The following is a 20,371-nucleotide window of genomic DNA, read 5'->3' on the forward strand; positions in this document are numbered from 1 at the left end:
AGATGCCACATTTTTTGATGGAAATGAAAATCATTAACCTAAAGCCGGCTGAATTCAAAGACATCCCAAACACTACAAGGGAAAATATGATGATGGAGGCTAGTCCATTTTGCACACATTTCAACTCAAAGTGGTACACAGCAATTTGTGTGGCCACCACATGGTTGTAGCATATCTGACACATTGGGGCATGATCCTAACAAGACAATGCATGATGTTCTGGGGGATCTCGTCCCAGATGTAGACCAGGGCATCACAAAGCTCCCGAGCAGTCTGAGGTGCAACCTGATGGATGAACTGGAGGATGTCGGGCCCTCAGGCCACTCTCAAGAAGTCTGTTTGTGATTTGTTGGTCACCAGTGCCCAGCTGAAGGTCATCTTGTAGGGCTCTAGCACTGCTAATCCTGTTCCTCCTCAATATCTGCGAAGTTTAATTAACTAGACATTGTATTCTGATTAAAAAGTGTTACTTAAATTTTTTGGGCAGTGTACTGATCTGATGATTATGGACAACTGCTGTCAGTGTTTGTGCTTATGCATGCTACTGAATATGCAAGCACACAAATTGCTGCCAGGACAAACTCTCTGCCTTTCCCCCCACTGTATGTGAGTGCATTTCCTTTCATTTCACATATTCTGAGGAATAACAAAGACCACTGGAGCTAGTAAATTGGCAATCACACAAATATGCCTTCACCTCAATATTTAACGAGTTGAGCAAATTAGCCATACAAAGCAATCCACTGAGCTTTTGCTTTCCACTTTGCTGATATACATGCAGAGCAAAGCACCTAACAGAGAGCTCATTACAGCTGAGCCAACACTTCTAACACTGGATCGGTTAAAAGTACATTGTACTGTGCACACAAAAATCGAGAGAGTCACACACAGACACACATACAGATGCAGAAATAGGTTAGGTTCACTGCAACAATATAACGTTATACCATATACACAAAATTCTACCATCAAATGTGAGTTTGTATTAACAAACTACCAAAGAAACTGAAATACTGAATACCTAGTCTTATGTGTATGTGTTTGCAATAGCGACAGTTGAGAAAATGATCATTTCTTAAATCAGTCAAATAACAGCAGCCCTTGATTGGTGATCCAAAAATATTGTAAAATAATGGAGGTATGTGTTTCTTGACTGTTAATGAAAATGTAGACTGAACCTTGACAATGCTCTGAATCATACTATAACTTAATTAGCTTGTTAAAAACTGGGATTAAGGAAACACTTAATCTCACATGAAGGGTAGTTTGTTAAAACAACTGATGGTCATGAAATATACCTAGTAAACTACCAGTGGTGCATAGGGTGTTGCTTAAGAGTGTTAGCCAGATTATTATCACACACACACACACACACACACACACACACACACACACACACACACACACACACACACACACACACACACAGAGCACATCAATTGATTAAAAAAAAGGTATTTTGAAAAGCTGTCGACCCATTTCCTTTTAGAATTGCTTAATTTAGCTTAACGAAATGAGGCAGAAATAAATTTTTCACTCTATTCCATGCAACCGTGATAATGAAATGCACCTGATTAATTGACTATTGGCAACTATAACCATGTATAAAAAACATATAAACAGTTTATAACAGTAGAAGTTTTGGTAGTTTACTGGTCAGAAACATTCAGGTGCATTTTGACACTGCCACAATCTATCTAGGGTGGACACCCCAACAAATTCACCTGAAGGTCACACTACATAATCCCCAAAGAAATTGCAAAAAAACCCCAAGTGCTACAACTCAAACCCTACAGGATTCAGTTAGAGTGTTAAATGTTAAAGTTCATGACAGCACAGTCAGAAAAAGACAGAACACATATGGCTTGTTTGGCAGGGTTGCCAGAAGACAGACTTTTAAAAACCCCAAAGACTCTAATAAAACACGGCACCATGGCTTAATTTGAAAAGATGCATCTGAACAAACCATAAAACTTTCGGAACAATGTCCATTGGATAGACAAGACCAAAGTGAAAATGTCTGGTCATATTTTACAGCGGCACATTTGGTAAAAAACAAAGCACAGCAGTATAAACACCTCATACAACAACTCATATCATCAACCTTCCATGGTAGTGCAAGGGTAGTGATTTGACAACAACCATACCAATACTGCTACTGTAGATGCATCTGCTTATCAATTAAAACAAATATATATACTATGGACTACACTCTACTACATGGTACCTAGCTCTTGGGGCCTGTGCACCTTGTTGTCACTGAATCATCCATAAGCTGCTCTGAATTAGGGCTGCCATGATTAGTCGACTAGTCACGATTACGTTGACTATCAAAATCGTCGACAACTAATTTAGTAGTCGACGCATCGTTTGATGCTTTGTAAGATCCCAAAAGACGCAGGAATAAGTAGTAGGATTTAAGAGTGTAATAACGGACTGAAACAGAAGATGGCAGCACTGCATGTACAAGGATGCCAGCTGCCGTTAAACCCCGAAGAAGAAGAAGTAGCTCTGTCCCAGAATTCATAGCGCAGCCCAGCTCAGTTTTCAACAATGGCGGCAGCTAGTTAGTTTTAATATTACTCTTATTATCCTTTCTGGGTCGCAAAACGTTTAACATATTTTCAGACGAGAATGTAACTGTGTAAACCTCAAATATCTGCTCAGTTTATCAGGACACCACATATTTTCAAAAGCACTCCGACGTTTTCGGAGACGTCTGTTACCCACTAGCTCGATAGCTAGCCGGGGGCAAGGCTCACTAGAGCCCGTGAGAACACCGGACTCCCGGCAAATCGTTTTCAAATCCACCGCCGTCTTTCGCTACTCAGGTTAAACATATATAAGTCACTTAGATAACTTAAAAATGTTATTGTTTGGCTTTTTGTAGTATTTTATTTGTTCCTGAGTAAATCGGTTTGGCTGAGATTAAAGTTATAGTTTTTACACAGCTGAATAGACGTCAAGCAGACAGCTGATTATCAGAAGTGTGAGATGCTCGAGAATATACTCCAGTGTCCTGTTATATTTTAGATAGCAAGGAGTTTATTAAACTTCACCGAAACAATCTGCAAATTTCATTAAAATTTAATAAACTATCATCTTGTCTTTATTTTTAGTTAGCACATACCTTAAACACTTAAAGCTGTAAGCTAATGATAGTTATATATGCTGGTGCAATAAGCTGTACGTTTTAAGTCCAATGGATGCATGATCTGATTGGTCGACTAATCGCAAAAATAATCGGTGACTAGTCGACTATCAAAATAATCGTTTGTGGCAGCCCTACTCTGAATACCGAAGTATTCCAGAGTCAAATCTAAAGCTGTGTGTCCAACAGCTAAATTTGGCAAAAATGATCCGTATCACACTAGTAAAAAGCAATCAAGGTGTTGCAATGTCCCAGTCAAAGTCTAGATCTTAACCCGACTGAAATGCAATGGCTGGCCCTCAAGAGAGCTATGAATAAACAATAAACTGAAACAACAATGTAAAGTAGAATGGGCAAAGTTCCTCTAAAAGGATGTGAGAGACTAATAAAGCCATTCAGAAAGTAATTACCCACGTTTTTCTCTGCTAAAGTGGTTCTACAAGCGACTGAATCATGGGTTGTACTTAGCTTTCCACAAAATTACATAGAGTTCTATGAAAATCTTTTTTTTTTCAAATGAATGTAAATAATATATAGTAAAAAGCTCTGTTTTAAAAAAAATACTCAATTGGAACTGTTAATGGTCTTAAGGGTTCTTTGAAACATTCTGTTCAAAACCATGTCACAGGGAAATTTTCAGCATAAGAGTTCATATTAGTTATAGAGTCCCATTAGTTTTCTATTGAGTTACCTCCATACTTTTCGTTTATGAGCACTTGTATTTATGCAAAAATGTGAACAACTGTGTGTTTAAGCAGGAACAAAAGGTCTGGCAGAGAAATCCTTCTGTTTAAATACGATATCCCTGTCTAAACAACTACTCCATTTCAGTCTGAAGTGTAATCCTCTGCACTCACTCAACTAAAACCAATTCACAATGCTCGGGGGAGCCTTCTCCCACCCTCCACCTCCCATTTTCTCTCTTTTACTCAACCTCGTATAGATTCATTGCGTTCTCATACAAAAAGATCTATTTTTTTATTTCAACAAAGATATAAAGGATAGATTGACAGATAAAGATTGATTCCACAATTTCTAATAGGCCTTGTCTATAATGACACCCCCTGCCCTTTGTTTAGACAAGTAAGAGGATCAGGGTAGGTGGCAGAGGGACCTTTCAAGGTCACCTTATGTCCAGCTATGTGCTTGTAAACACCTGTTTTATTGTTGCATATGCTTCATATGCTTCTTTTAGTTGTTGTTGAACTTACTCACACATTTAGATCACATCAATTTGTGTGCGTATTCCCAAAAGAATTGATTTTGGAAGAATTATATGAAAGAGTTAGTATAGTATATACAAAATATACTATGTATGTTTTGTAGTTTCCTTACACAAAACTGTTAAAAATGTACATTTTATGATGTGACACAGCTACGTTTTGTATTACAATTTTAAAAAAAATATAAAACTTAATTTAAGACAGGCGTATAGTTTTGGTTGATTTGGGGCAGCAGTCCCCACGGACCTCTACCAGTCCATGAGTCGCTTGGTACCGGGCTGCGAGCGTTGAGGCTCGGGTGTGATTTTCAGGGTTTTTATTGTTAACTTGGTTTCCCTGGGTCTTTTCCTGTGTTGTAGTTGTGTGTCTTATTTTGAAATAAATATTTACATGTTACCATAGTGAACAGAGAGCATTAAGGGGCAGAGAGGAGGATGTTACTCTCAATGTTGTTGGTGCAAGAGGACGCTGCTAATAAAGTTACACAATTACACAGCGAATTCACGTTTATTATTATATTTGCAAAATACCATACTTTTTGTCTTGGTCGTATCATTTTATTTTGTTGTATTTATCCGTGACACCTCAAAGTCCGGTCCATGAAAATATTGTCTTAAATTAAACTGGTCCGTGGCGCAACAAAGGTTGGGGACCGCTGATTTGGGGGCTCTTAGTGTGGGTAGCATAATGGTGTTAGCAAAGATTTGGTAAGGACTCATAAGTAATGGTAGTTTACTGGTTGTAGGAAGTTTAGAAGTAAATACCAGTCTCCATTGTTTGAGTAAGCATTGTGCTTCATGACCATGACATTGTTGCTTAGTAGAGTTCAGTCAGAACAAGCAAGGAAAGCAGTGCTTGTCCAGAGAAGTAAAATGAAAACCTAGGAAAGCTAAAGTAATATTACATAAACCTGTGCTTGGTTATGGGAGACTGATGGAAAACTGATAGAAGACCAGTGTGCTATGCTGAATCTCTTTTCACTGCTCTGAGATCAGTTATAATCCATGCATTATTATAGACACACCAATTCCTATGAAAAAAGAGGTGGCACTAGCAAATAAGCCAAGTGATTTATAATCTTGACAGATAGGTTTGTGTATAGGAATAGGAATGTGTAAAAACAGTAAAACCGTACAGGTTATTGCCTACTTTTTAAAATTACAGTTGGCTAAAACAAATTTTAAAAACCCAGTTTAAAAATGACTTACTCTAAAAGTAGAGATGGACCGATCCGATATTACGTATCGGTATCGGTCCGATACTGACCTAAATTACTGGATCGGATATCGGAGAAAAATAAAAAATGTAATCCGATCCATTAAATATCACGAAAGCACCTCACAAAACTTGCAACACGCCGTAACTCGCCTCAGAACGTCGGAGCAGTATGCATCACGTGATAGAGCAGCTGTGGCATGCGGGACCTGTAGGTGGTCTGGATAGCATTTGGAGCTTCGCTAGCAACCTGGCATTTCATCTCCGACAAAGTTATCCCCGAGAGAAGTAAAGCAAGTGTGTAAGTCCATCTCTGAATGTTTGTAAAGCATTCCCACGTTAAGCTTAACGAGCGACTGCCTCTCGCTCTCCGGCTGCTACTTCAATCGTGAAACTGCTTAATGATCAGCTGATCGGCTTTTCTGTTGCGAGTCTGTCTCTCGTTTGTTTTTGGCCCACTTTGCGCCAGAAAGAGCAAACCAGCGGCTGAACAACAGCAGCACGTTTAAGCTTGATAAGCTGTTGTTACAATTTATTTAATATTTCTTTCTACACCAGGATCTTTTTCTACGTAGCTGACGGCTGTAACTGTGCAGGGGCGGATCTAGCAAAGTTTAGCCAGGGGGGCCGATAGGGCATTAACTGGGAAAAGGGGGCACAAAGACATACTTTTCTTTCTTATTCTCATTTAAAATGTCTAGCTTTTAATAAATAATTATCTGACACCCAAAGTTTTAATTTGATGTAAAATGAATAGAAGTCAATTACTGTATATAGTGACTATTAAGTCTAATATATATACCCTAGTAAGCTATAGTACATTTTCCTTTGGGAAGGTACCATCTGTGCAGTCTGCAATTTTGTTGAAGAAAGATGTTGAATCTATTTAATATTTCTTGAAAAATAATTGATTTCTGTGCATTTTTTTTCACACTGCATCAAATTAAGGTTGATTACGTCGATTAAGCATCATGAGGTGGAGCGTGAGGGGTGGTTCCCTATTTTTTATTTATTTATTTTTGTTGTTGCTGGGAGTTGGAACCCTATTAGTTAGGTTGCTTAATATTTACGCTAAGTACTCTTTAAAATACCAGAATAGGGAGGATGGTGTAGGTCTAAGTTTATTAGATTGATCAGTATTGCTGAACTATGAAATATTTTTTTTGTATACAGGTATAACAGAATAGCTTTAGTGTAGTTGTTGTTTTAAACTTGAGCATGAACTTGCAGACTTGCAAAATGCAGCAAGATATTTTAAAAAACAGTTTTGTTGATTAAAAAACACTATATCGGATTCATATCGGTATCGGCAGATATCCAAATTTATGATATCGGTATCGGTATCGGACATAAAAAAGTGGTATCGTGCCATCTCTATCTAAAAGTACAACATTGAAAGTTTATCACACCATCCACACTGATCCACCTCAATATGTAGCCCACTCTGGCGTTCATGCTCAGGTCTGAAACCTTTGCTTTTCTTGTACTTAATAACATTTGACTTTGGAGAATATGATTCGTTACTGTAGACTAAACAGAATATAAAGCATTTAGAATAAGCTTGTTTTAAAAGCAACAAATGTTGGGTGTAACAGATTCCAAAGTAATGTGTTATTATGATCACATTACATTTTTCAATAATGCAGTATGTAATGTTACTGTACTAAATTCACTAATTACATCAGAGTTACGATTATATTGTTAGTTCCATTACAAAGGCTCTTTAGTTATCTGCGCACCATGTATAGAAATAAAAAAAACACATCAATTGTGCTTTTTTTCCTGACTGCTTATGCAATCAGCTGAATGTCGTTTCTGAAAAAGAAGGAAAGAATGACAGAAGGAAAATGGTGTTGCCATCTACAACTTGTAGATGACTCCACAAGGTGATGGACAGAAACCACTGCACTATGCTCCAACAGTGGTAACTGGCTCACAGTTTGTTTTGGGGGGGGGGGGGGGGGGTTGACTAATGATTTTATTGTTACTTCAGGGCACACAGCAAATCTTGCTCTGCCTCTCAGTGGCCACCTGGATCATTGAAAAAGTAGTATCTTCCATCACAGTATTATTTGTGTACACTTACATTTTTGGAAATAAAATAACTATACTTTTCAAAGATGTAGAAAATTCTATTCCAAGCTACAAAACATCCATTCCCTTCATCATTCCTTATCTTCATTTGGCATTTTTTCTTTCCCTGGCACTCTCTTTGCTACCGTGCCACCCCAGTTCTTGGCGGTAGCCCTGCTTGCTGTCTCACCCATCTGTTTCCATTCATTAGGACAGGATCCGCTTCTCTGCTCTTCTGACACCTTTGCACATCAGGCTGCACAATATAATTAAACAGGGTTGTGGGGGAATGATTTCTGAGCTGAAGCTATCTTTTTCCTTTTCCATCTACTTTTGTTCTTCAGTTTATTGAGACTGCATTGTGTTACTCGAACTGAGAAACTACAATGTGCCTTTATATAATCTAGTGTTCAACATTCTCCTTTTTAGGTCATTTGGGTTTTCATTTAAAGAAAACAACGTCTAGTGCATTTTGTTCAAAGGTTTAGATTGGCATGATTAATACTCTTTCCAATCTATTAAAAAATATAATAATGTCAAGAAACAAACCCAGATTTTTTCCATGACATAATTATAACTTTTTAAATCATATCATGATAGACTAATGCAGTATTTGCCAATGCATGCAAAATTAGACTTTAGCTCTGTTAAAGGTAATGTCATCATACTGCTGTATAAAGTACAAGTCATACAAAAGTAGGAAGAAAATCAGATGGGTTCCATTGATACACAGCATAGTTTGCCTCCTATCCTTTAATTCTAATTTTGTTTTCAATATAAATTATTTTGCCACTTGCAGAGAAAATAATTATTGTTAGGATAACTGGATCAACAATTAAGTGCTTTGACATTATAGAGGCTCATTAAAGCATGTATCTGTGATGCACCCACACAGACACACTTATTATGCCTGTGGGGGAGTATAGATTATGAAGAACAGACTTTTCTCATTTCATTTTGACACAAATGTATGGTTTTTATTAACATATTATTTTTATGCTCATTTTAAATTTAATGCAATATGTTGATTTAAGATTTCTCAAGATGAAATTTGAAAAAAAAATTGGAGAATACATTATCACTTGTAACGTTGCATCATTAAATGACTCGGGTAATCCAGAGAAATCTTTGTACAGAAAGCGAAAAGCCAAAGCTATATTTAATGGTTACAATCTTTTGGCCCACAGGCAGCTTTTAGAAATGCTCAGACCACACACAACACTACACTACAGGAAAAAGAGAGATAGAAGGAACAGTCGAGAAGGAGAAACGAGAACATTCTGACATTACACTGAATTACTGTCTGTCTCATTTGCAGACATACAGACACAGAGAGAAGCATATTTCTAATCACATTCTGGGCATTGGGTAGTGACCACCAGCCAATATGACAGACTGGTGTGAAGGATTCCTGGGGTAGAAGGGCAGCTTGTGACCATGGGGAAGATTCTCTGCCTTGATTTCTTCATCAGCAGGTGCCAGGGTCTCCTGACACATGGACACATGCAGCCAGTTTGCACACAGAATAACACATATGTGTGTATACACACTTGCACATTTGATCCCATCCAAGTGAGGGTCTAAGACCTTGTGTTTAGGTTACATGCTGAGGCAACCCCTGAACTGTCCGTATGATGATTTGGATATACACCTGACCTCTAAATTTTTTTTGCCATTCTTTCTTGTAGGGTAGGGCAACATATTTGAATGTTTACAAATATTGATAAAGTAATCTGTCCTGCAACTTGTAATGACCTAATTCTAATATGTTTTTGGTGCTCTAATTTATCAAATTATTTATTTTTTCTTAAGCAACAATTTGGTAACATTTGTCTTTAGTTTACCAGTTAAAACAATACTTTAGGAGGAGGGAAATGATATATATGGGGTAATTAAGTTCATGCTTGCAAGGAAAACAGCTTATTTCAGAGCTTGAAGCCTAATTCATTAATTTATCTACCCATAAAGAGTCTCTTTTGTCTTTGGGAACTTGAGGATATCTGTGTATTACACTTGGTTATCTCCTCTCTCCTATGGATTCTCTGTAACATGCAGCATAGAGAGGGATGAGTGGCACAGGAAGTCCCTAAAGTAAATGATAACAACCATGCATTATGAATCATCACATAGGTGAACAAGACTCAGTGACCTTTTGGACCAGTGGTGGGGACAGCTGAAAAAAAGTCCCTCAACAGAACCCCCCTCCCCGCAGCTTTTATTTATTTATTACACCAGGATATAGGTGCACCAGAAGGGATGTTTAAGAATACAAATGTGTACTTGAAACTTTAAAAAAAAAAATACAAATGGAATATTAATTTTATATCTTCTGCCTTATTTAGTCAGTTTATACATTGCTTTACTTCCCATTCAATATACATTTATCATCTGCCGTCTGCATTTTTTTTTCCAAATTCATGACCACATCAACCTCCTGAGGAGACTTTAAACTGCCATGGATACTGTCTAATTTTTCTAAGGCCAACGAGAAACTCTGAATGAAAGAATTAAACTGAGGAATTATTAGTCAACCCATGCAAACTGTTACCTTAAATGTAAACTAAGTAGTTTTTAATATTGGTATGTTTAAGGCAAAACCACATACCTTCATAATACTATCAGTTAATTAATTTATATTTATTTTGTAAACTTTCTGTGAAACTTTGTTGTCATATGATGCATTTTGAAAAATAAAATTAATATTTTTGACGTCCAGGCAACTCTGAGGGGTAAAGCACTGGGAAAGCCAAAGGAAAAAGGATTTTATTAAATAAGACTATGAGTATAGGAATGAAATTTGGATTGGATTAGTAGAAGACCATTTGATCAGATTTAGACTGCGTAACTTTGTGAGTGATGTAAAAATGTTTATCTCGGTCAGGTATAAAGAAGACACTTAATGTTCTTTTCTGATATAAAAATATGACTACACAGCAAGAGCTGGGTTTCAGATTTCATTTGTTTGCCCATCACGTCCTTTTCACAAGTGCTAGGATGCCTGGCTGACCCATAGACCCTCCTGGGTTTCCTTAAGACACAAAATGAGGCTTATATTCAACTTTTAACCTATATAGCATTTATAATCCATATATATTTTAATGGACAATCAGCTTCCAATATTAGGTATCTGCTGATGCCACTTCATCTTCTCATTGTTTGTGTTTGCAGGGCTATTTCTCTGAACATCTGAGTCAGGCTAAAAATGAAAAAGCATAATGTCAGCAGTGACTATTTTTAGAGCAGTTAGTATTAAAGATTGATTCTTGAATGCTTGTTGAGCCAAACAGTGTGTCAGAAGTAAATATTAAAGTTAAGTTTAATCATGATTATTCCCTTCTTTTTAGAAATAGAATAGGTTTGGAACATAGATAAGCTGCTGATCTAACACTAGCATCCCCAGGCTTCTACCTTTCTACCTATAAAACCCGAGAGCAGTCAAATGGTGGAAGTGGAAGCTAAATTGGCTAGTCATTCATATGTATATTAGGTCGTTACCTAGGAATTCTGGAGGGAGGGGAGTGGGGGTGAGTGATTGAGGGGGTGGGGGAGCTGCTAAAAGCTGTGAACTTCCTTTTGTGTTTCATCTTGATGCATTCTCAATCATCCAGGGAAATAAATCTCCAAAAGTCACCAACTTGGAGTGTTTCAGTTTGCCATCTTAGGGAGAAATCAACACACATGGGTGTATGTCCTTTGTTGCTGAGATTTATTGATAAAAACAGTACAAAAAACCAACCATTTGTACACATATTTACAAATGGCCTGCTGAGTGGTGCATGGAGCATGTTCATTGGTTCATGGACCTCCCTGAACTAATGGCATTTATTGCAATTGTCATCTTGCGGGGGGTTAACAGGGTTCCATCTCTAAATGACTGCTGGTCAGCAAACCTGGGAAACCCACAGATAATTGGAACTATGGCACGAAACCGCTTCCAAAACATCATGCAACACCTACGCTTTGATGACAAGTCCACTCGCAGTGATCGAGCAAAGACTGATAAGTTCGCTGCAATTTCCAGTGTGTGGGGATCATTTGTCACCAACTGCATCACGTGCTACAACCCTGGTCTACATATCACCGTTGATGAACAGCTTTTCCCATCAAAGACTCGGTGCTGTTTCCTGCAGTATATTGCAAGTAAACCGGACAAGTTTGGGATCAAGTTTTGGGTGGCTTGCGACCTAAAATCCAAGTACATTTGCAATGTCTTCCCATATCTTGGCAAGGACCCCAGTCGTCCCACTGGGGAGAGACTTTCTGAAAATGTAGTAATGAGGCTGATGGAACCATTCCTAGACAAGGGCAGAAATGTTACCACGGACAATTTTTTCACATCGCTTTCACTGGCACAAAAACTTCTTAGACGGAAAACCACCATCCACGGCACAGTCAACAGGATTCGCAGGGAAATTCCTCAATCCACTAGACAGACAGATCGCAATGAATTCACCACTCAGGTATGTTGCAGGTCTTTTGTGGTTCTATGTTTATGTGTTTCATTGTGTGTAAAAGGGCTATGAAAATAACAATTTATCTTATTTCTTAGGTGTTTTCAACCTCTGCTGCCACGCTGACGGCGTATGCGGCCAAACGGAAGAAGACAGTCTATATTCTTAGCAGCATGCACAGCGTGGTTCAGACTGATAACACCACCAAAAGGAAGCCAAACACTGTCACCCTTTACAACAAAACAAAGTGTGGCGTGGATGTGATGGACCAGATGGTTCGGGAGTACACTGTCCGCAAAGGAACACGGCGCTGGCCAGTCGCCGTGTTTTATAACATGATTGACATGGCAGCACTGAATGCACATGTGCTGTATCAAGCATGCACCGGGACGAAGGAAAGACGGGTGGACTTCCTGGTGGCGCTTGCAACAGAGTTGGCTCACTCTCATGTAGCTGCGAAGAAGGCAAGAAAAGATCAGTTGCTTCGGGCAGAACCCTCCACACCGAGCCCTGGAAAAAGAGCCACGTGTCAGGTCAAACACAAATGCAAGAAAAATCAGGCCACTGTGCGATGTGTTCACTGCTACAGGTACACATGTGGTAAATGCAGACGACAGATACCGTGGCAGTGCCAGGATTGTGAGTGATTGCTGAAAATGTTGAAATGTACTCACTCACTTTTTATCATTATTTGTAAATATGTGTACAAATGGTTGGTTTTTTGTACTGTTTTCATCAATAAATGTCAGCAACAAAGGACATACAAAGGACATGTGTTAATTTCTCCCTAAGATGGCAAACTGAAACACTCCACTCCCAAACCCCCTCAATCACTCACCCCCACTCCCCTCCCTCCAGAATTCCTAGGTAACGACCTAATATACATATGAATGACTCCAGCATTTGACTGACTGCTCTCCGGCTTTTAAAGGTAGAAACGCAAAATGATGACTCCGCGGGGGTCTAAGGTAGAAAACCAAAATGACTGCTCTCCGGAGGTCTAAGTGTTCTAATGGACAGCCAAGCAGCTTCTCACAAAGGTCATTTCATGGAGTGCTAATAGAAACCACCCATATATAGGCACATATATAATGTGCTTTGTGTGTGCAACTGTGTGTGTATCCCACCATTCCTCTTGTCCAAACTAAAGTTAGAAACATGTTTTCAAAAGCTTTCAGAGTTTTTGCTCACATAACTAACAGCAAATAAGTACAATTTATTTATATAGCATGTTTCATGACAAATATCACTAAGGTACAACACAAAAAAGACAAAACATTAAAACAAAGTTACCAAAAAGCAAGTTTAAAAGGATGAGTTTTAACTGCTTTGTGAAAGAGACCACTGAGTTCACAGATCTCAAGCTCAGAGGGAGAGAGTTCCCGTTTCTGTTGCAAAGGTTTCAGTGACCTGCTGGGGACATATGGATATGAAAGTTCTGTCATATATGCTGATGCTTGTCCATGCAGAGCTATAAAAGTTAAAACATGAATCTCAAAGTGGACTCTGAAGTTCATAGGCAACAACTGACTAGTATGTGAGTACTTAAAAGATTTAGGCAAACACCTAAACACAACAGAGCCTACTGAGCAGCCCCAGGCAGTTCAGCCTGATTCTCCTGCTTCTTTAGAGCTACCTTCGCTGCATGAACCCAAGTCTGTGGGTCCAACTCCGTCTGCGAGTCAAGAACTCGAGCTAGTGGATCCTGCTCCGTCTGTGAGTCTGGAGCCTGAGTCAGTGGGAAGAATACTTTAAGGAGCTCACAAAGGAAAAAAATACGAGACACTGTGGAGGACAGATGAAAGACAGTCAGGAAGTGCAGAGGATTAGTAAGGAGGAAATTAAGCTGCTATGAAGAGGGTGAAGAGTCGAAAGGCAGTTGATCTTGATGACATAACTATGGAGGTAAGATGTCTAGGAGACAGGGCAGTGGACTTGTTGACCACACTACTTGACTCAAGATCAAGGATAATGGTGCAGAGCTCAAGTAACTACAGAGGCATAAACCTGACGAGAAATACCAAGGTATGGGAAAGAGTTGTTGAAGCAAGTTTAAGAAGAGAGATGATGATCAGCAAGAAAGTGAGCTACAGATGTGATGTCTACTTGATGGCTGATGAAGAATTATAGAAGTGTAGGTCAGAAGGAATAAGTACATAAGAGGGACAGCTCAGGTTGAGCAATTTGGAGACAAAGTTAGAGAGGCAAGTTGAGTTTGGACATGTGACCTCAATGTGCACTACTTGTCCAGTTTTGTACTAAACTTTTCAGCAGTACACAAGTGGGACAATAGGAGACAATGTAGGAAAAACTATGCTTAATACAAATTAATTTAATACTGTTAACTTGGGAATATGAGATGATGGGCTTCTGACTTTTTCTAAAATAGGCTTATTCATCAAATACAGAATTTTGGAGTATGTGGAATCAAAAGAAAAAAAAAATGTTTGCTTAAACCTAGAACCACAGTGGATGTAATTTTGACCCCATAGAAATGAATGTAAAGAGCTCTAAACTGCCCGAAGTAGTCAAAATTCATATATGGCCTAACTGTGATTTGCTTACATGCTTCTAATTTCATAAATAATGAGTGCTAAACAATGCGATGAAAACTACATTTTATTGTTTACTTTTCAGCTGATCACCATAAGGACAGTCAGCTGTGAATGACACAGAATAGTTCACCAGAGCTGCTGAGGTTACAGGTACTGCACTTCTAATTAATCAGCTCATCCATGGTGTCCACTCTAAGGGCATATTATGATTTGTTCTTGTGTGTCATATAACAACATTTTGTCATAAGTGCCACTCAACTATCTGTCTTACAGCCTATAATGACAGTTTTGAGAGGATAAGGCTGAGCAGGTACTGCCACATCTAATTAATTACTCATACTCAAAATATTTATTTAATAAAGGATGTCAACTGTAAGATTACAGTACCATTTAGTAATTGAATTATCTGGAGTTAGAGTCCAGACAATACCTACTGTACTTATAAAAATCATATCTTCTTCAAAATTAGGTATGTTAACCTTTGCTGTATTTTTCACAGTAAAATACCACAAAATGCCCAGTAACTAACCTGAAAACATTTCTACAGTTAATTACTGTAATTTGCTTTGCATTATGGGTATATTAAGTTTATTTACATTTGCTTACTGTATTTTTTAAAATTGCGGTAGTAGTTATACCTACCGTTAACACATTAGTATTATGTGATTTGAATGGTTCATCATACTGTTTGTGTATTTTTACTCTTTCAGTGGTTGGTTGCAATAGTGCATTACATTTTAACTCTTTCACTGCCAACCATTTCCAGATTTTCCTCCAACCTATGCCATTTGTCAGTATGATACCAGTGAAAGTATTATGGTTTTGACTTTTTAGGGGACTTGCCTGTGTGTAAGGTTCAAGAATTCTGATCATCTAATCTGCTGCATGCAGTTGTATGCACATGCACAGCTGCTGCAAATGTGTGCTTGCCACTGCGTTGCCATAGAGATCAATTCAAGTGACAGCTGCTCCTGGGGAGAGGGGAAAGAATGCAGAAAGGCCTCCTTGTAGGGAAATTTTATAAAGCAAGGTTCTCCAAATCTCTCCCAAAATTCTGTGTTTTCTTAATTGACTTCCATTCATATGTAAAGACTATAAGGTTAACTACAAATAAAAAAAGCAGAATTCACATTGCTGCATCTCCATCACTTATCTCTGATTAACCCTGAACAAGATTCACATTTCCTTTTGTTAATTTTTTTACTTGTCACTATTCTGTTGTTGGATTTCACTTAGGTTGTTGCTGCTGTCTGTTTTTGTGTAATTTTGTACTTGTGACAAGTAGTGAATAAAGTTATTTAAAAAAGACGCAGAAAGGCGAACTTCAGTCAGTGGAGAATATTGTAATAATTTGGCGGAGGCTTCTCAGTCGAGCAGTAACGGAATTGCTCATTTACTGAACGTGCAACATGTACAGAACTCTTCTGGGAACTAGTCAACCCAACTTAGTGAAACACACACTGAATGCATGCTGGCCCCGCCCACCCACCTACCTCTACCAACCACCACTCCATATCCTGACTGACATGACCTGTGATCCAGTGATTGACAGGAGAGGAAAGACAGGCCAACTTTGTTAACTCTTCATTACGATATGCTCGAGAGGACAAAAGATTTTGCACCTCGTTATTGTTGGACCTCTGTGTGGAAACTGCAAACGGGACGTCATAAGGTAATGCAAAGGACTCTCCTACCTAACATACTCGTTTATTAATTCTTAAGAGCATATATATTTTTTGTGTGTGTGGGGGGGAGGGGGGGCTTAAAATCGGTGTTAGCTTGGTCGAAATAGCACATTAGCTGAATTATTCTGGAAAAAATAGGTTGTGTGTGTTTTTTTCTTTTCTTATTTAAATATATATTTAGATATATATTTTCCACGGGGATCGGCGAGGAACATAGGCGCAACGACAGTCTTTGTCTTTTTCCCGCCGAGTGTGGTGCATTGTCCTCCTGCGCTTCTGTTCTATGACTATTGAGAAGCTGGCCACGCTAACAGTGGGACATTTAGCTTCAGCTAAAGCAGCAGGTAAAAGTACACATTTAATGAGAATAAAGAAAGACAACTTTTTTTTTTGGAAATTTAGAGACTGCTAAAACAATCTTATCCAGTTTTGAGCTTGCTCATGTAGGTTAGCCTGATTTATTTAATTTTGTGTGAGCTGCAGTACACAACATTAAAAAGTTAATATAAAATTAGGTTGGTGGCGCGAGGAACTCCAACCTAAGTTTAATATTTATTATTTTTTTAAGTGGGAAGGGGAGCATGTTTTTTTTCCTTTAATACAACGTCTTCCAGGGTCTTTTTCATAGGAAAACCATGTAACGTCTGTGTTAGGTTGGTCAAAAGAGCAATTAGTTGAATTATTCTGGAAAAGATGGGTTGTGTGTGTTTTTTTTTCTTTTATTTACTTATGTAAATATATTTTTCAAGGGTTAAATAAATGCAACATTAAATTAACAATTGTCTCTCTGTCTTTTCCCGCCCAGTGTGGTGCATTGCAAGCCAGAGACTTCAGTGGAACAAGGAGATTGAACATCTGCTACTTGAGTGCACAGTGCAAAGCTTAACCACAACCAGATCGCCACAGCAGCCATCCTCCTTCTGATGAAGTACTTCCAAGAAAAAGAGGACTCAATCTTCATCTTGGCTGACGTAATTATATTTAAAATTTTACACATGCACTCTCAATACTGTCAACATAAACAAAGGAAAAATATTTCAATGATTTTGGGTATCATCATTCAAATCAGTTCCTTTTGTGTTTTAAAGGCTTTTTCCACCAAGATGTCTGTTGAGAGAGAGATGACCTTACCCATCACACCAAGGGTAATAGCGCTTGGTAAGTAAATAGTTTCAATCCTCTTGTAATATTTTTGTAAAAAATCTATGTAATTATTGTGGTATTTGTACCCACAACAACTTACTTAACAGGGATTTGTCTGTTTTATATTGTATAAAATAGAATACACACAGTTTGCTGCTGTTTCTCTTATTATTTATTATACACAATGACCAACAGGAAAAAACAGCCTAACATTTCAGCACAGGCCAAAATGCCAAAACATTAGGCAGTTTTTTCCTGTAATTGATCATAATTTTCATTACATAATAAATAATAAGAGAAATAGCAGCAAACCGTGTGGATTCTATTTTTGTACAGTGTGAGGCCTGCTATCCAGCATTCTTGTGGAAACCTTATTTGTAAGGGTGAGCACATTGTCTTATTGGACTCTTGTCTGTTTTTAGGGAATAATTTCATGTCTGCAAGCCGCTGGATGATCAGTTTGGAGGGCAAGACATTTTATGAGCCTGAGCAGATGCATGACTTTGCCAGCACCCTTGCTGTCTTCTTTGCGTCATACTACGTTTTCAACCTTGAGTATCAGGAGTCAGCGTCCATCACACTGGAGATGATACAGAGGTAAATACTTTACACCATTTAAGAATGAAATATATGTGATAGCTTGACTACAGTTGCAGAAACATATAGGTGATTGCTGTAATGTATGTTTTAATTTTGAAATTAAAGCAGCCTTTTTTCCGTTAAAAGGTTCTTTGTGAGGATCAATCCAGACATGGGAACAAAATGCCCTTCAAAACTTGGTACAAGCCGCAAGACAGGTTGTGTTGTAAAGAGGAAGGTTACAAGCATCAGCCCTCGGATCACCACCTTCCTCCAGCGGCTCTCTGAGTTTGAATGGAGGACTTCCAACTAGGTAAGAATACAGAGATGATAATATCTTTTACATAGCTGATAATTATATACATACTGTACACACACCCATACAACAGTATGAATGATCTCAGACAGATGTGAACAAGTGAATAACCTGAGCAAACATGAATATTGATGATGTGTCTTTGACAGGTGGTGATAAAGACTACGCTGAACCCGACCATCCTGGTAACGGAAATCTAAATCCCATGTCACATTCTATTTCCTGGGACCCACTGATAATTATTAAATTTTGTAAATGATTTTTGTTTTACAATTGTAATAGTTTATTTAATGTTCATGCTGGTGGGTTTGTCCTGTTTTTAGTGGAATGAAAAACTGTTTTCCTTAAAAAAAATCAGACACAGAAAGGTGAAGGACTGTGTAGTTTTCATGTATGCTTCTATTTATTTTGGTTATTGACATTGTTTTTATTCAGTTGAAAAATGTTTTTCTTGTTAAAAAAATGTATCAACAATAAATGTTGGTTTAATTCACTATTCTGAGACTACTTTATTGAATTATATTGTTTTTTGTAAATGTTCTTATATTGAATATGAATGTTAATATTATTTTATATGCTGTAAAACACAATTACAGTCTAAACAAATTATACTGTACACAATTACAGTGTTATACCATAAACCACATTTGCAGTACAGTGATACTATAAAACTTAATCACGGTAAGTCTTTCTAACTGTAAACCACGTTTACAGTAAAGCTGTTATACTGTAATATATGTTTACAGTAAAGCTGTTATACTGTAATATATGTTTACAGTAAAGTGGTTGAACTGTAAAACATCACAACAGTAAAGATACTGTAAATCAGTAATTACAGTAACTTACTGGCAATAGTGTTGCCAGTAAGTTACTGTAAAAATACAATAAAATGTCTAATTCACATTGGAATAAATGGTAAATGGCCTGTATTTGTAAAGCGCTTTACACTACATTCAGTCATTCACCCATTCACACACACATTCACACACACGTGATGGCAAGCTACATTGTAGCCACAGCTGCCCTGGAGTGCACTGACAGAGGCGAGGCTGCAGGACACTGGCGCCACCGTGCCTGCCGACCACCACTAGTAGGCAACAAGTGAAGTGTCTTGCCCGAGGACACAACAACCGAGACTGTCCGAGCCGGGGCTCAAACCGGCAACCTTCCGATTACAAGATGAACTGCCAACTCTTGAGCCATGAGCCATGATCGACCTAGATTAGGAGTTATAAAAACATAAACCAAAAAACCTCACTCACCATAACAAATTCTGTCAATTCATATACTGTAGTTCACTGCAGGAGATAATTTGCACAAGCAGCACTATCAATGTGGCACTGCTTGTTTGCTTGCTCCTTTTTAATTTAGTAGTGCATGGTCACTCACTAACAACAAGTGCAAATTACTTGATTTTCTAGAAGGAAACTGGCAGGCTGGAGAACATGAAATCTCACTGTGTCTGATGTTTGTGTGAAAAAAGATTTTCTTAGGTCACGGTAGTTTGTGTATATGTCTTTCCTGCATTAACTATTAATGATCTGCACAAGATACGTTTAAGTGGAGGGTGAAAGGAAACTGAGTGTGAAAGCAGAATAAAGGGCTGGGGTACATTAAGGCAGAAGGAGTATCAGGGGTTGGGAAGGGTATCAAGGAGAGCGTTGTGACATTTAAGGGGTATTTTGGTTTACGTAGTTCAAAATTGAAAGTACAGAACTGCTTTGTTCCCAAAGGAATAATGCAATTGTAGGGATTTATTTTATCAGTTGCTTATGACTAAAATGTCCAGCGTTGTGCGTATGACTCAAAATGTAAGAAATTGTGCTGTCAAATATAAGTGCCATTATTACGTAGCTTTAAGCTGAACATGCAATAAATCCGCATGGACTACTAACCTAGTTCCTAAAGAAATATAAGTTTCTGAGGCAGGTTTAGAACAATGGGTCCCTGATTAGCATCATGAACGGCAAAAATAAAATA

The 20,371-nt window shown here is 38.1% G+C and overlaps 2 protein-coding genes across 2 annotated transcripts; both read left to right on the top strand.

Annotated features, from left to right (window-relative positions):
* The first annotated feature begins 207 nt into the window (after positions 1–207).
* LOC146718455 (uncharacterized) lies at positions 208–12,761 on the top strand. Its single transcript, XM_085464927.1, has 3 exons — positions 208–341; positions 12,029–12,122; positions 12,212–12,761. The coding sequence occupies exons 1-3, from the start codon at positions 208–210 to the stop codon at positions 12,758–12,760; spliced, it is 777 nt and encodes a 258-aa protein (XP_085321053.1). The 3' UTR covers position 12,761.
* A 4,463-nt stretch (positions 12,762–17,224) lies between these two features.
* LOC146718456 (uncharacterized) lies at positions 17,225–18,797 on the top strand. Its single transcript, XM_085435247.1, has 5 exons — positions 17,225–17,324; positions 17,442–17,511; positions 17,919–18,093; positions 18,223–18,388; positions 18,541–18,797. The coding sequence occupies exons 1-4, from the start codon at positions 17,277–17,279 to the stop codon at positions 18,386–18,388; spliced, it is 459 nt and encodes a 152-aa protein (XP_085291373.1). The 5' UTR covers positions 17,225–17,276; the 3' UTR covers positions 18,541–18,797.
* Positions 18,798–20,371: the final 1,574 nt, after the last annotated feature.

The sequence above is a fragment of the Copadichromis virginalis genome, linkage group LG1, assembly GCF_057382275.1.
Source record: "Copadichromis virginalis isolate Kocher_CV1m ecotype Utaka linkage group LG1, C_Virginalis_male_GT1.1, whole genome shotgun sequence".
NCBI classification, from domain to species: domain Eukaryota; kingdom Metazoa; phylum Chordata; class Actinopteri; order Cichliformes; family Cichlidae; genus Copadichromis; species Copadichromis virginalis.